We start from the raw sequence: 13951 nt of genomic DNA on the forward strand, positions 1-13951 counted from the left end.
GCAACCAGAGCCCGAGGAGTTGGCTCCCGCACACCACTGGGACTCCTAGTTTGTCCAGAATAATCCCAGTATATGCCTGTGGACCTGGCCATAATTATTAATGGTAATATTATGTGGTCACGCCAAAAAGTAAAACACATTTGGGCACTAAGTAAAATCTTTCCACAAAAGATAAGATGTCCTATCTGCTTGGCCAAACTGGTATTACCTTCCATCCCCTAAATACATGGCATCCCTTTATGGGCCTCCCCCAGTGGCACAGCGGTTGAGCGCTGGGTTGCGAAGCTGCCCGCAGCCTCTGCAGTGACGGTTCGATCCCCAGCTGCTCCCCGGCCTCCGGAGGAGGGTCCCACATGCGCGCAGACCTCTCCTGCCGCCCGCTGCTCCCCTCAGCAGTGTGCTTCGGTCCTTCTGCCTGTTCTGTTCCCCGCTCTGGCTCTGGTGAATTCTCTCACCCTCCCGCGCTTCTGACTGTACCCAGTGCTTGTATAAATAAATAAATCTTAAAAAAAAAAAAAAAATACATGGCATCCCTTTAGATATTTTTTTATCAAATATAATTAAGTATGAATTGTAAACAACCTCAATATGTCCAAGTCCTCTAACTCATACAGAGTTTAGTGACTCAGGAATGTTTGAGTAAAAGCCAGACAACTAGCTTCAGGCTACCCTTCCACTTGGAACCATGTGCATATGAGTATCACATCCAGCACCTATGACAGTGCCTAACCCAAAGAAATAAAAATTTATTTTTCCCTGTGGAGCATTATTATTATTATTATTAATGAGGATTATTAAAGCTCAGCATTCAAGGCCACCCAGGTCAATATGTCCTAATCCCCTGTGTGACAACTCAAGGAAGCATTCTGCAATCTATGCTTTAATAAATTTTCCAGTCATCCAGTGCACTGAATCACACCAGTAATGAAGTCTGAACGGCAAGAGTTGGTTTTTCAGAGGGCAGGAACTAGAGAAAAGTTAAGAGAAAAGAGCAATCTTTAAATATCTAATGAACTGTCATGTAGAAGAAGGTGGATCAGATACTCTGTATTGTCAAGGACAGCAGAGTAGATTTTACAGGGAGGCATATTTAGAATTAGTGTAAAGAAGGAAACCTAACATTACCACCCATAATGACAGCTAACATTTATTTTTTTTTAAAGATTTTATTTATTTATGCATGTAAGAACTGGGGTACAGGCCAGAGGTGTAGAGGGTGAGAGGATTCACCAGAGACAGAGTGGGGAACAGAACAGGGAGACTGACCGAAACACACTGCTGAGGGGAGCAGCGGGCGAGTCAGCAGAGGTCTGCTGCGCCATGTGGGTAGCTCCCTGGCCGGCAGGGGTATCGACCCCGTGCTGCAGTGGCTGCGGATTGCTTCATAGGTTGCGTCTTAACCCTTTGCACCACAAGGAGGCCCTAACATTTATTTTTTTTTAAAGATTTATTTATTTATGCATACAAGAATTAAAGTGTAGACAGGAGATGAGGGAGGGTGAGAGGACTCACCAGAGACAGAGTGGGGGCAGAACAGGCAGATCTACTGAAATACACTAAGGGGAGCAGCAGGCGGGAAAGACAGGAGAGGTCTGCTGTGCCACGTGAGTTAGCTCTCTGGCCAGCTAGAGATCGAACTCATGCTGCAGTGGCTGGAGATGGCTTGATAGCACTGTGTCTTTAACCCGGGGGGGGGCCACCAGGGAGGCCACCAGGAAGGGCCCAGACAGCTAACCTTTGTTGAGCAGCTACATTCTGCTGAAAGTCACTCCCTATTGTTGACTCATAGGGAGCCTGAAGTCACCTAAGCCCATCCCTGTCTTTTTCACCCCTGAACTGCCTAGCCTGGGCTGAAAGTTGTTTGTGCAGTGGCCCAGGGGGTTCCTAGAACTGGCATAGCTCACAGAGGCTCACACAGGTCAGGACTGTCCTGAGCCTCTATCTAAGGCTGTTATGGTCTCTGACCTAGTACAGGGTCAAGGTTAGCACACCAGAGGGATCCCATGCTGGCTTTTTTTATCTTTTTTGAGGTAATACTGCTTTACAACACTGTATATGATTTAGAGGTTCACACATCCTCAGATTTATGTTACAACCCCACCCATGATCCAAGCACCCCTCGTCCTTTACCCTGGGCCATCAGACCCCTCCCCCCTTTGTTCCTACCTCCATCCTCTCTCCCCCTTGCGTAGCCTCAATTCTTCAAGTTGTATTCCTAGGGTTTGCTTTAGTTTTGTCAATTTCTTTGTTGCTGTTTTTTTCTCTATATCCCATTTGTGAGTGAAATCATCCAGTATTTCTCCTTCTGACTTATTTCACTTAGCATTATCCCCTCAAGTCCGATCCACGTTGCCCAAATAGCAAGAGTTCATCTTGCTAGTCCTGAAGCTCCAGAAATATCCATCTCATATTTGCGAGAATGAACTTTGCAAGGCTCTGGGCTAAAAAGAAGGCAGCTGCTCTGAATTCTGATGTTTTACTTAATTCATGAAGCATTTATGAAGGAAAAGTGCTCACTTTTCTGAAGCTTCTCATCTCTCTTATATGTTATCTGCCTCATTCAAGGGCTTAGATATCAAATAGCAACGATCAAAGGAAGACATTTCCATTTTAAAATATAACGGAGCAGACACTAGATTAGTAGTAAAACTAATTATACTGTCTTGTTCACAAAGTCACCAACATCACTCTCAGGCAGGGGACTGTTGTATTTGGGGTTGCAATGGAGCAATCTATGAAAGAGATAAAGAGGACAGGTCTGGTGGCAGTGAGTCCTAATTCTAGAAGAGGAAATTAGGGAAACATCCTTTCAGGAAGTAATATCAAAGCTGAAACCCAACACCCAAAAAGTTCTCAGTCAGGGCAAGAAGAGTTCATGAAAAGTCCTGGATTTCAGGAAGCTTTGAAAGCTTCTGTGACTACATAACAGCAATAATATTAATACTATACCCTTCATTAGCAATAGCTAACATGAATACTACCCTCATACCAGAGTGCAGTTGTTCTCGACCACTTTGTCTATTTCCTACGTTTGGTCCTCACACCTGATAAGATGGACAATCAACAAAGTGAGCCTCTGCGAAGTTAAGCATCTCACCCAAAGCTACACTATTAGTGACTGGTGGAGTGAGGATCTGGATCCAGGTTTAGTGGCTCCGAAGTTCCACTACCACTGCAGAACACTCTTCATACTTCCTGGGAATCCCTTAGCATTCTAAGTCTCGTTCCCTGGCCCAGCAGAGTCCAAATCTGAACTCAGATAGTTTTACCCTGAGCCCATGAGTCCTTGACACCCAAGTGTCTTCAGCTGCAGGAGATCAGGACAGTATCTGTCTTCTCAGAATGGGCTGCTGTAAGAGAAAGACTGCAAGCTGGGTAGCTAATAAAGCATAGAAATTTATTTCTCACAGTTCTGGAGTCCCAGATCAACTTGCTGGCAGATTCAGTGTCTGGGGATGCCCTACTTCCTAGATGGCTATCTTTTTGCTGTAACCTCACTAGGAGAATGGACAGGGAGCTTTTCTGGGATCTATTTTATAAGGGCATTTATCTCAAATCACCTCCCAAAGCCCTTACCTCCTAATACTATCACCTCGGCGGTTGTGATTTCAATATGTGAACTTTGGGGGGGATCACAAGCACTCGATCTATATAGCAGTATCTACCTCACAGGGTACTGCACGGGTCTGATGAGGTAATCCAGGTACAGTGCTTCCTGGCTTAGAGTAAATGCCCATCAATCTTGGCTACTGTTACCTCTACCATACACATGGATAAGTTTTTTGCCAAAGATGTACTGAATGGCATACACATATCTTTTCTGAAAGCCTTACAGAACACACTTACTTTTACCAAGATAAATAATAGGTTTATTGTAGCACAAAAAAAAGACAACTATCCGACAATGGAGTTAGACTTGTGTTTGAATTTTGGCCCTACCATTCACTAACTCTGGGTCTTCTGGCAGGTTACTTCACTTTTCTAAACCTCTCTTTCCCCATCTGTGAAATGGAGAGTGGGAGTAGTAAGCATATGTTTTTGTAAAAACACGCATAGAACAACACAGGGCACGGAGCTGTTGCTCAATCATAGCTACTCTAATTGCTCAGTCAATCAAAGACACTGCTATAGGTAGTCATGGGTTTTCCACCCTCATTCCAGATTATACAGAAATCCACTAGAGGCCGCAGATCATTATTTTGATGTAACTGCCTCTAAAAATAACATGCCCTTGTCCCTCCGAATCATCTGTTCTTTTAAATATAATCCCAAGAAGAAGACACACACATATACACATGATCAGCCAACTCTAGGCATCTAAAAGATGTCACAAATTAAGTAATGAGATACCAATCTTAACAGCTGCACTATCTAGAGAAAAGGTCTACTTAGAATTCTGCACTCCTCCTTGTGTACATGAAACAGTTTCTATATTTGATTCTAAATATTGTCATCCCAAGGTGAACACTGTCTTAAAGCACGTGTAATTAAATATAATAGAAATCAAGCTTAATGTAGTTGGTAATTGGCCTGTATTTAAACAAACACACATACTATTAAAAGCCTGGCTATTTCTCTCTCTCTCTCTCTCTCTCTCTCTCTCTCTCTCTCTCTCTCTCTCTCTCTCACACACACACACACACACACACACACACACACACAGCGCCTGTCAATTAGGACCAGCATTCTTTTGTTTCCCACTAACCATGATGGATTTTGTTTTATTCACTTGTTAGATGTTCCACATGTTAGAAATTAACAGCACTCTTCCCATCCTTGGTCACTATACCAAACAAAATATGCTTTGTATTAAAGTTGAAATTTATTTACTGATCCTTTTGAGGAAAGTGGTATTCATACGTCAAACAGATCCAGCTACCTGACTTAACCACTTAAATGCTAGACGTCTGGACCTTAGATATTTAATCTTCAACTCAAATGTGTATTGCAAAACTCATAAATTAACTAACAAACTTGGGAATTTGACCACCTCACAGAAGGTAGCCATACTGGAGTATGCCCTTGCTTTCCATTTAGGTCTTTTACTCTTAAATTTGCAATGCTTCCTATTCATTCAGAAATACTGACTGTGGGGTTTTTTTTGTTTGTTTGTTTTTTTGAGGGGTTTGTTTTTTAAAGATTTATTTATTTATTTATACAAGAACCAAGGTACAGGCCAGATGTGCAGGAGGGTGAGAGGATTCACCAGAGACAGAGTGGGGAACAGAACAAGCAGGCTGACTGAAATACACTGCTGAGAGGAGCAGCAGGCGCAACAGGAGGGGTCTGCTGCACCATGTGGGACCCTCGCCTGCCAGCTGGGATCGAACCCACGTTACAGAGGCTATGGACAGCTTCACAGCACTGCACTCAACCGCCTGCACCACCAGGGGAGGCCCCTGATTGTGTTTTTTTTTTAATGCATCAATACTGACAGCCTATGCAGACACAACCAGAAAATTCTAGCTATTTAGCTTTTAATCCAGTTTTCCTAGTTAGCCTGATTCAGAGATAGTAGAAAGTCCAAGAGTCAAAGCTAAATATTCCAGTACTTAGAAAACTGAATCTTGTACTCTCACAGTGGTGAACAGATTTAGGTTTCAGTTTGTACCCATGAGGGTATTATGTACATAATGAACTCTCACCCATTTTCTGCTAGTGTTCTATCTGGATGATTTGAGAAGTCACAACTTTGCCCCAGGAGGCTGCAGGCACTGGTCCAATTCTATTCCTGCCTGTGGCCACACACAAGAAAGGAAGAGGGCAGCACTCACCCTCCAGCCTTCTCATGATGCTCAAATGTCTTGCCTTTCTGCAGTTATTGAGTTCAGTGACAGACAATGATCACCTTTGCATTTTTCTCCTCTCTCCACTAATATGGCTCACCTAATAGTGTCCTTGGGGTCTAAAAGATCTAGGACTTCAAAGGGAACATATATGTATATTATTTTATACCATTTTTGTTGCTCATCAAAAAGTATTCACCAATTTCATCAAAAATAATGGATTAGGGGCCTCGCAGGTGGCACAAGGAGTTAAGATGCAACCTATGAAGCTATCCGCAGCCACTGCAGCACAAGTTCGATCCCCGGCCAGCCAGGGAACTAACCACATGGCACAGCAGACTTCTGTCTCACCTGCTGCTCCCCTCAGCAGCGTATTTCGGTCAATCTGCCTGTTCTGTTCCCCACTCTGTCTCTGGTGAGTCCTCTCACACCCCCCCCCACACACACACACCACTGGCCTATACCCCAGTTCTTGTAGACATAAATAAATCTTTTTTTTTAGATTGATTGATTGATTGATTGATTTATGCAAGAACCGGGGTACAGGGCAGATGCACGGGAGGGTGAGAGGATTCACCAAAGACAGAGCAGGGAACAGAACAAGCAGACTGACGAAATACACTGCTGAGGGGAGCAGCGGGTGCAACAGGAGAGGTCTGCCACACCATGTGGGATCCTCAACAGCCGGCTGGCCGGAATCAAACCGGCACTGCAGAGGTTGTGGGCAGCTTCACAGCACTGTGCTCAACCACCTGCGCCGCCAGGGAAGGCCCCATAAGTAAATCTTTTAAAAAAAAATGGATTAGGTAGAAAGCTATATACAAAGTTGTTGCTGCAGCATGCTTATGATATAGAAACCCCAGCTACAGCCTAAAACTGAGAATCAGGCTAAATGATGGTATGTCATTATAACAGAATATTGGAATGTATACAATCATTAATATGATGTTATAAGGCCTCCCTGGTGGCACAAGGGGTTAAGACACAAGCTATGAAGCTGTCTGCAGCCGCTGCAGCACAAGTTCAATCCCCAGCCAGGGAGCTTTCCACATGGGAGAGCAAACCTCTCCTGACTCGCCCGCTGCTCCCCTCAGCAGTGTATTTCAGTCAATCTGCCTATTCTGTTCCCCACTCTGTCTCTGGTGAGTCCTCTCACCCCCCTCACCTGTACCCCAGTTCATGTATGCATAAATAAATCTTTTTTTAAAATGATTATCTTCATGCCATAAGAAAATGCTTATGCAAAAAATTTTAAATACACTTATCAAAATCTTATCTAAGAGGGCCTCCATTGGTGGCGGAAGGGGTTAAGTACAGGTATGATCCAAAATTATCTTTAAAATATGACTTTTTTAAGAACTCTCCTACATTGCTGGTGGGAGTGCAAACTGGTTCAACCACTGTGGAAAGCTGTCTGGAGTTTCCTCAGTCTACTAAATACGGAGCTACCATACGATCCGGCAATTCCACTACTCTGGATCTACCCAAAAAACAAAAACAGTGATTCAAAAGAACCTGTACATCTATGTTTATTACAGCACTATTTACAATAGGTAAAACCTGGAAACAACCCAAATGCCCAAAAATAGATGACTGGATCAAGAAGATGTGGTGTATATACACAATGGAATATTATTCAGCAATCACAAAAGACAAACTCATGCCATTCGCAGCAACTTGGATGGAGCTAGAAGGAATTATGCTCAGTGAAATAAGCCAGAAGGAAAAAGAAAAATATCAGATGGATGGTTTCGTTATAACAGGAATATAGGGGAACCAAATAAGACATCAGTGTAAAAAAAAATAATAACAGTACAAAATACAACAAAGCAAAAATAGACAATTATAAACCAGAGACATATTGCAGGGGAGGAGGAGGGAGAGGGGTGAAAGGGAGGGACCTCAGGGGACTGAGGTGATGGTGCATGGGTGCCTTGGGGAAGGAAATTCTATGGGGACTCAATCTGAGAGGGAGAAGCAAATATTGTCTAAAAAATGATAAATGTTAAAATAAAAAAAAAGTAGACAAAAAATGGCTTTTTTAACCCCTTCACCTATTTAAAAAGAAAAATGCATAATACACTTTAAACAGTTGTTTTCTAAGTAATAGGACCACTTTTTATCTAGTGCTTTTGGCACATTTTTGTGCTAATACTTTTATTGGAAAAGAGGGAAAAAATGAGAGTAGGACTATTACAGCTTATCAAACTGTTTGCTCTTTCTTATTCTAGGCCTGTATTTCTTTTCAGCTAAGAAAGTCAGTCTGAAGTTGCCTCTGCTAGTTCAGTTGCCTTGTCCAGTTCTGGGGATTAACAGCTGATGGTACCATGTATTGTGCTGACGACAGTTGTGTTCATTGAGTAAATTTTTTTTTTTAATTTTTTTTAATTTTTTTTTTTAATAGAGGCATGTTTTATTTTATTTATTTATTTGTTTGTTTGTTTTGTTTATACATGCACTGGGTACAGTCAGAAGCGCGGGAGGGTGAGAGAATTCACCAGAGCCAGAGCCGGGAGCAGAGCAGGCAGAAGGACCGAAGTATACTGCTGAGGGGAGCAGCGGGCTGCAGGAGAGGTCTGCGCGCCATGTGGGACCCTCCTCCGGTGGCCGGGGAGCAGCCGGGGATCGAACCGGCACCGCAGAGGCTTCGGGCAGCTTCGCAACCCAGCGCTCAACCGCTGCGCCACCGGGGAGGCCCAGTTCATTGAGTAAATTAATGTGTCAAGCAGGAATCTAAGTTCTTTACACTACCTCACTTAATTCTCAACTCAACCCATGAGTTTGTATGATTATCTTCATCTTACTGACACTGAAACTGAATTACAGCAGTTAAATAACTGGTATCTTATCATTCAACTGCAATTCAAACTCAGGCCCTCTGGGGTTAAAATGACGACACCCTTTACAAAACATTCAGCACTCCCAGCATCTTTTTAGGATTACCAAGTTTCAAAATACAGTTGACTCTTTAAAAAAAAAAAAAAGATTTATTTATTTATCAGTCAGAAGCGTGAGAGGGTGAGAGAATTCACCAGAGCCAGAGCGGGGAACAGAACAGGCAGACTGACGAAATACACTGCTAAGGGGAGCGCAGGCACTGCAGGAGAGGTCTGTGATGCCATATGGGATCCTTGGGGGGGGGGGGGACGGGGATCGAACTGGCGCTGCAGAGGCTGCCGGCAGCTTCACAGCCCAGCAATCAACTGCTGCACCACCAGGGGAGGCCCAAAATACAGTTGACTCTTAAGCATAGGTTTGAACTTCACAGCTCCACTCATACATAAATCTTCCCAATAAATACAATTGGTCCTCAGTATCCACAGGTTCCACATACATGAATTCCATCAACTCCAATGTGGGCTGATTGAATCCAAAAATGTGAACCATGGGCTAAAGAGGGCCAACCACAGGGACCTGAGCCTCTGCAGATTTTGGTATCTGAGTAGGTCCTGAAAACAATCCCCCTCCCCCCAGTTACCAAAGAATAGTTAATATTTTGTGGAGTCAAAAATTATACTTGTTGTACAATTGAGGGGGAAGGGTGTGGCTCAAGAACTGATGTCAGCTTATACCTCTTTTCTGAGACACTAATCAAATATTCATGTATTCAAAGCCTGAAACTTGAGAAAAAGAATTCATCATCTACCATCAGGCTTCCAATCTAACAATCTAAGGGGGGGGGGGGGGAAATAAGACAAATACCCTACAGGAAACAATCAGCACAAAGCCAAAAGAAAGTGTAATGAAATGCTAAGGCATGTGACTGAGTGGCTGACTAGCACAGAAGTCATGTTGAAAGAACGGTCCTCTTCAAAGTATCACAAAATTTTGAACATATAAGAAATAACATTTGGAGACCTAGCCAACTCCAGCATTTCAAGATCAGAGCTAGTCATTTGGTGGCGGTCATACCACTGCTGCAATATTCTCCTTCCCTGGCTTAGCAAAGTCAATATGCCATTGGTCTCATTTTCAGATTATAAACTGTGAACAGTCCCTGCATGAGGGGCCAGATTTATATTTTAGAATAACCAAAATCTTTGTTTCATTCTATTCAAAGTTTTGAAACATTTAGTGTTTTAATGTGCACTCTACCCAAAATATTACCAAATAAAAAATACCCACCCACATACGCATTTGAGGGGCCAAAGAGAAGTGATATCTGGCTGTCCTAAAATCATCTGGTTTAGAAAGAATCAGGCAGGAATTAATCATCTGTCCAGCTTTGATGCTTCCACAGCTGACATACACTTGTTTCTAAAGTACCCAAGAACTCTCTGCAATAATTCCTCACAAAATCTTTCAATCATGAGATAATAGAGATAAGCTTAACGCTAATATTTACTTAAATATCAACTGACTGAACAATTATTTTTAATAAAAAGACGCCTGTATGTTAACAGGCAAATATAAAGATATTAAATCTAGTTTTAAATAAGAAATTTTTGTAGCTAACATCTGATGTGACTCAGAACACATGAAATTTATTTCAGAAATATTTATTCAAATTTGAGAAAAGAACACATGGTAAGATAATGAAAAATCAATTTGATGAATCTTTTTAATAAGTGTTTAAAAATAAGACTCACAGTCACTACATTTAAATTAAGTTTTCACGAAAAACACAAATCACTTCAATCTGACACAAAGCACACATGGATACAGTTAAATTTTCTTGTATTCTAAAATAATAATTCCTGTGGGTTTACAGGCACAGGGCATAAGGTTATTTTTTCTCTGTATTTTCAATGCCTCAAAAATTATTTCAAGGGGCCTCCCCGGTGGCGCAGCGGTTGAGCGCTGGGTTGCGAAGCTGCCCGCGGCCTCTGCGCCGCCGGTTCAATCCCCGGCTGCTCCCAGAGGAGGGTCCCATATGGCGCGCAGACCTCTCCTGCCGCCCGCTGCTCCCCTCAGCAGTGTACTTCAGTCCTTCTGCCTGCTCTGCTCCCCGCTCTGGCTCTGGTGAATTCTCTCACCCTCCCACGCTTCTGACTGTACCCAGTGCATGTATAAACAAAACAAACAAACAAACAAATAAATAAATAAAGCATGCCTCTATTAAAAAAAAATTTTAAAAAAAAATTATTTCAATACCCTCAATTAAACATAGACCATTCAAGTTAGCAATACTAACCAAAAACTCAATACAGTCCTCTTTCATTATATTTTCATCATATTTTCTCATTTACCTTACAAACTCTAGTACAATTGTTAATGAGATGAGAGAAATAACTAAAATGTGGCTTCAAAATAAGAAAAACAGGTCACTAAATGATAAGCGATCAATATTAAGACCATAAAGACAATCAGTTTCAAACAAGTCTCAAAAAACAGAAGTACAGTCAATACAAACTGAGATTCTAGATGCCTTCCACATAGCCCTAGCCAAATCTGCTATGGGGCTTCAAAGTTCCTGACAAAAACTTAACTTTCAACCTAAATACTAGAGCTACAAAACACAAGTTATCAGAATCAACACATCCCAGAGTCAGGTTAAAATGCTTTCCAAAGTCCCACACTTTAAGTTGAATGCAGAAAAGCTAGGAGTCTAAACTGATTAACAGCAACATTGGCGGGGGAGGGGGGGGGGGAAGGAGGTAGGGGAGTGGGGGGGTGGGGGCAGAGAAGTAAGCTGTTTGCCTAACATAAAGCATTTACGGACAAATCCAAATTACCTAGTAATTTCCCTATGTCAAACAGTATATAACCCATATGCAAAAGGTGCATGTTTGCCTGCAATCACTCATTAACATGCATTCTACTTACTCTGCTTTTTGCCATGTATAAGCTTCATTCAAGACACCCAGAAAGAGTAACCAGTTGAGAGGTTCGGCTCAGACGAGCAAACCAGTTGTAAACTCGATCTGCAAATTTACGTCCCAGAACGTCCCACAGGTAAGCCACTAACAGTATATACATCTATATATATGCAGGTTTTAGATTGTGAAATAACGCATTTCAGCTTTCTGATTTGCACATTACGATTAGAAACCCTCAACTCAACTCCACATCCCTACTCCCAGAAGGAAAAAAAAAAATCCCCTCTAGTCCTCATTGGTCCAAATAGTTCCTGCCCACATGGTATCAGTGGGTGTGTCCCTCCCGACAGGTCTTTTCATTGGCTGCGAAGAAACAGCGTTTAATAGGCTGTGATTTGGGGGGGTTGTCAAACTCCACGCCTCCAGACCTCGCGCTCGCCAATACACCCAAGGTGCTGGCGGCTGCTCCGCGATTCAAAGGGCGTGCGGGCCGCGGGGCGCCAGCCGCAGTCGGCGCCGCTTAGAGAAAGGAAGGGCCCAAGGACAAGGGAGAAAGCGGCTCGGCGGTCCCTCCTGCCCTGCTCCCGGCCCCACCAAATATTCCCACACGTGCAATTTCCCGCTGGCAAACTGGAGAGGCTGGCAGTGCCTTCCCCTCTCAGAGAGCCTTGCCCTAAAGAGCAGCTCATTCTGCAGACTGCGACCCATTCTACAGATGGAAGCGAGCATGGAGCCGGCTCGGGCAGGGATCTTTGGCACCCCTGGGCCAAAAAAAAAAAAAAAAAACCGGTTCCGGGCGCCCCCCGCGTGCAGCCCGCGGACGGCGGCGCGCCCGGCGCTGCAGGCTCCCCGGCTGCCCGGCCGCAGGGACCGCGCGCGGCACCCTGGCCGCGCTCGCGCTCCCCTCCCGGAGGGACTTACGCGGCCTATTCTTCCTCCCCGAGTCCATCCTCCTCCGCAGCCGGCATTTCTTGGCCGGAGAGTCGTGCTGAGGGGGCGGGGGCTGCGGCTGGAGCTCCGGCAGGAGCGGGAGGCGCGGGGGCCCCGTGTCGCCGCCGCCCGCGGGGCCCCGGCCGCAGAGGCGTGGAGGCTGGACCGGCGGCGGGTGGAAGCCGTTGTGCAGCAGCCCGTTCACGGCCGCGGCGCCGGCGTCCTCGGGGGCCCCCGGGGGGTGCGGGGCCGAGCGCTCCGGCAGCCCAGCGCGGTCGCCCATGCCGGGGGCTGCGGGGGCAGCGCGCGGGCGCGGGCGCGGGCTCAGGCGGCCTCGCTGGAGGTCATTCCCGGGCGTCTTTATTTCCCCGGATCCTCCCTGCGGCTTCCGATTCGGCAGCCGCAGAGCCGCCGCCGGGGGACGGCGAGCCGAGCGCTCCTCCCCTTCTCCCGCCGGCTCCCCCGCCTCCCCCGCGCCGGGCCCGGGGAGAGCCCGCCCCTCCGCGCCGGGCCGGAGCACAGTCGCCCGGGGCGCGGAGTCGGGACTCCCCGCAGATCCCCGGCCTGGACCCCGGCAGCCCACCTCCCCGGGGCCCCCCGGCCGCGCGGCCTCCTCGCTTCCTAGACCCGTCCTGCTACTGAGCATGCCCAGCCCTGCCCGCCGCCGCCACCGACGAGCTTCAACCTGGGGACCCCAGTTCTCCGGGTTTGCAAAGGAGAGATGGGCGGGTTAGGCTTTGTATAGTAGACCGAGACCAGAAGGCACTGGGCGTTGTGTTTGAGAGGAGCGAGCCTCACGGAGCTGCACCGGGAGGAAGGAAGACAATAAATATTTGTCCAAGCTTCAGGTTTGCTAATCCTGTCGCTAGGATTGTCTACCTTTACAAGGTCATTCACGTTGCCCTCTCCTCTACCAATCCCAGCCCCTTTGTGAGTGTGCCTGTGTGTGTGTGTGTGTGTGTGTTTGGTTAAGTGGCGAAACTATTCAGAGGCCTCAGGGGAGGGAGGATTATTTATAGAAAGGTAGGCCAATTTGGGGAGGGAGGGGAATGAACTTCTTTGCTGGCATACACTCAAACACCATGTGGTCCCCTGGAGTTATCTTTTGCAGGGAGGAAACCTGGGAATACAGTGTAAGGACAGTGAAGGACACAGCTGTGGGCAGGATTAACCCGAGCTGGACGAGACTAAGTAAACAGAAGCAGTCCCTAGTTATAAAAAGCATTTCCTCACCCAGAAAGGGCTTCAAGAGACTATGTCACACAATTTGCAGAATAAGGAGTTACCTGTGTTTTAACAAGGGACGATAGCAATGGAATGGCGATCAACTCCATTAGCTTTGGGATTAAAGCTGGGTTCAAGTTCCAACTCAACCACCGAGGCACACCCAGACAAAATCACTGCTCAAGTTAACACACCTGGCAATAGAACGGGACTGGGCGTGCGCAATACGCAGGATACAATTGGGTGATGAGG

General features: G+C 45.5%; 1 protein-coding gene across 2 annotated transcripts in view; it reads right to left on the minus strand.

The window, feature by feature from the left end:
* Window positions 1-12758, minus strand: part of PANK1 (pantothenate kinase 1) — a gene marked incomplete at its 5' end in the record, with an annotated part of 65802 nt that extends 53044 nt beyond the window's left edge. Inside the window, one exon of one of the 2 annotated variants that reach the window (XM_084244744.1) lies at window positions 12467-12758. In XM_084244744.1, the coding sequence (XP_084100870.1) occupies window positions 12467-12758 (292 nt within the window). Of the gene's footprint in view, window positions 1-11552; window positions 11581-12466 lie in introns of those variants that run through there. The other variant, XM_084244745.1, reaches the window with a different exon arrangement.
* Between the last annotated feature and the right edge of the window lie 1193 nt (window positions 12759-13951).

Source organism: Talpa europaea, assembly GCF_964194135.1.
Source record: "Talpa europaea genome assembly, chromosome: 10".
Lineage (NCBI taxonomy): Eukaryota > Metazoa > Chordata > Mammalia > Eulipotyphla > Talpidae > Talpa > Talpa europaea.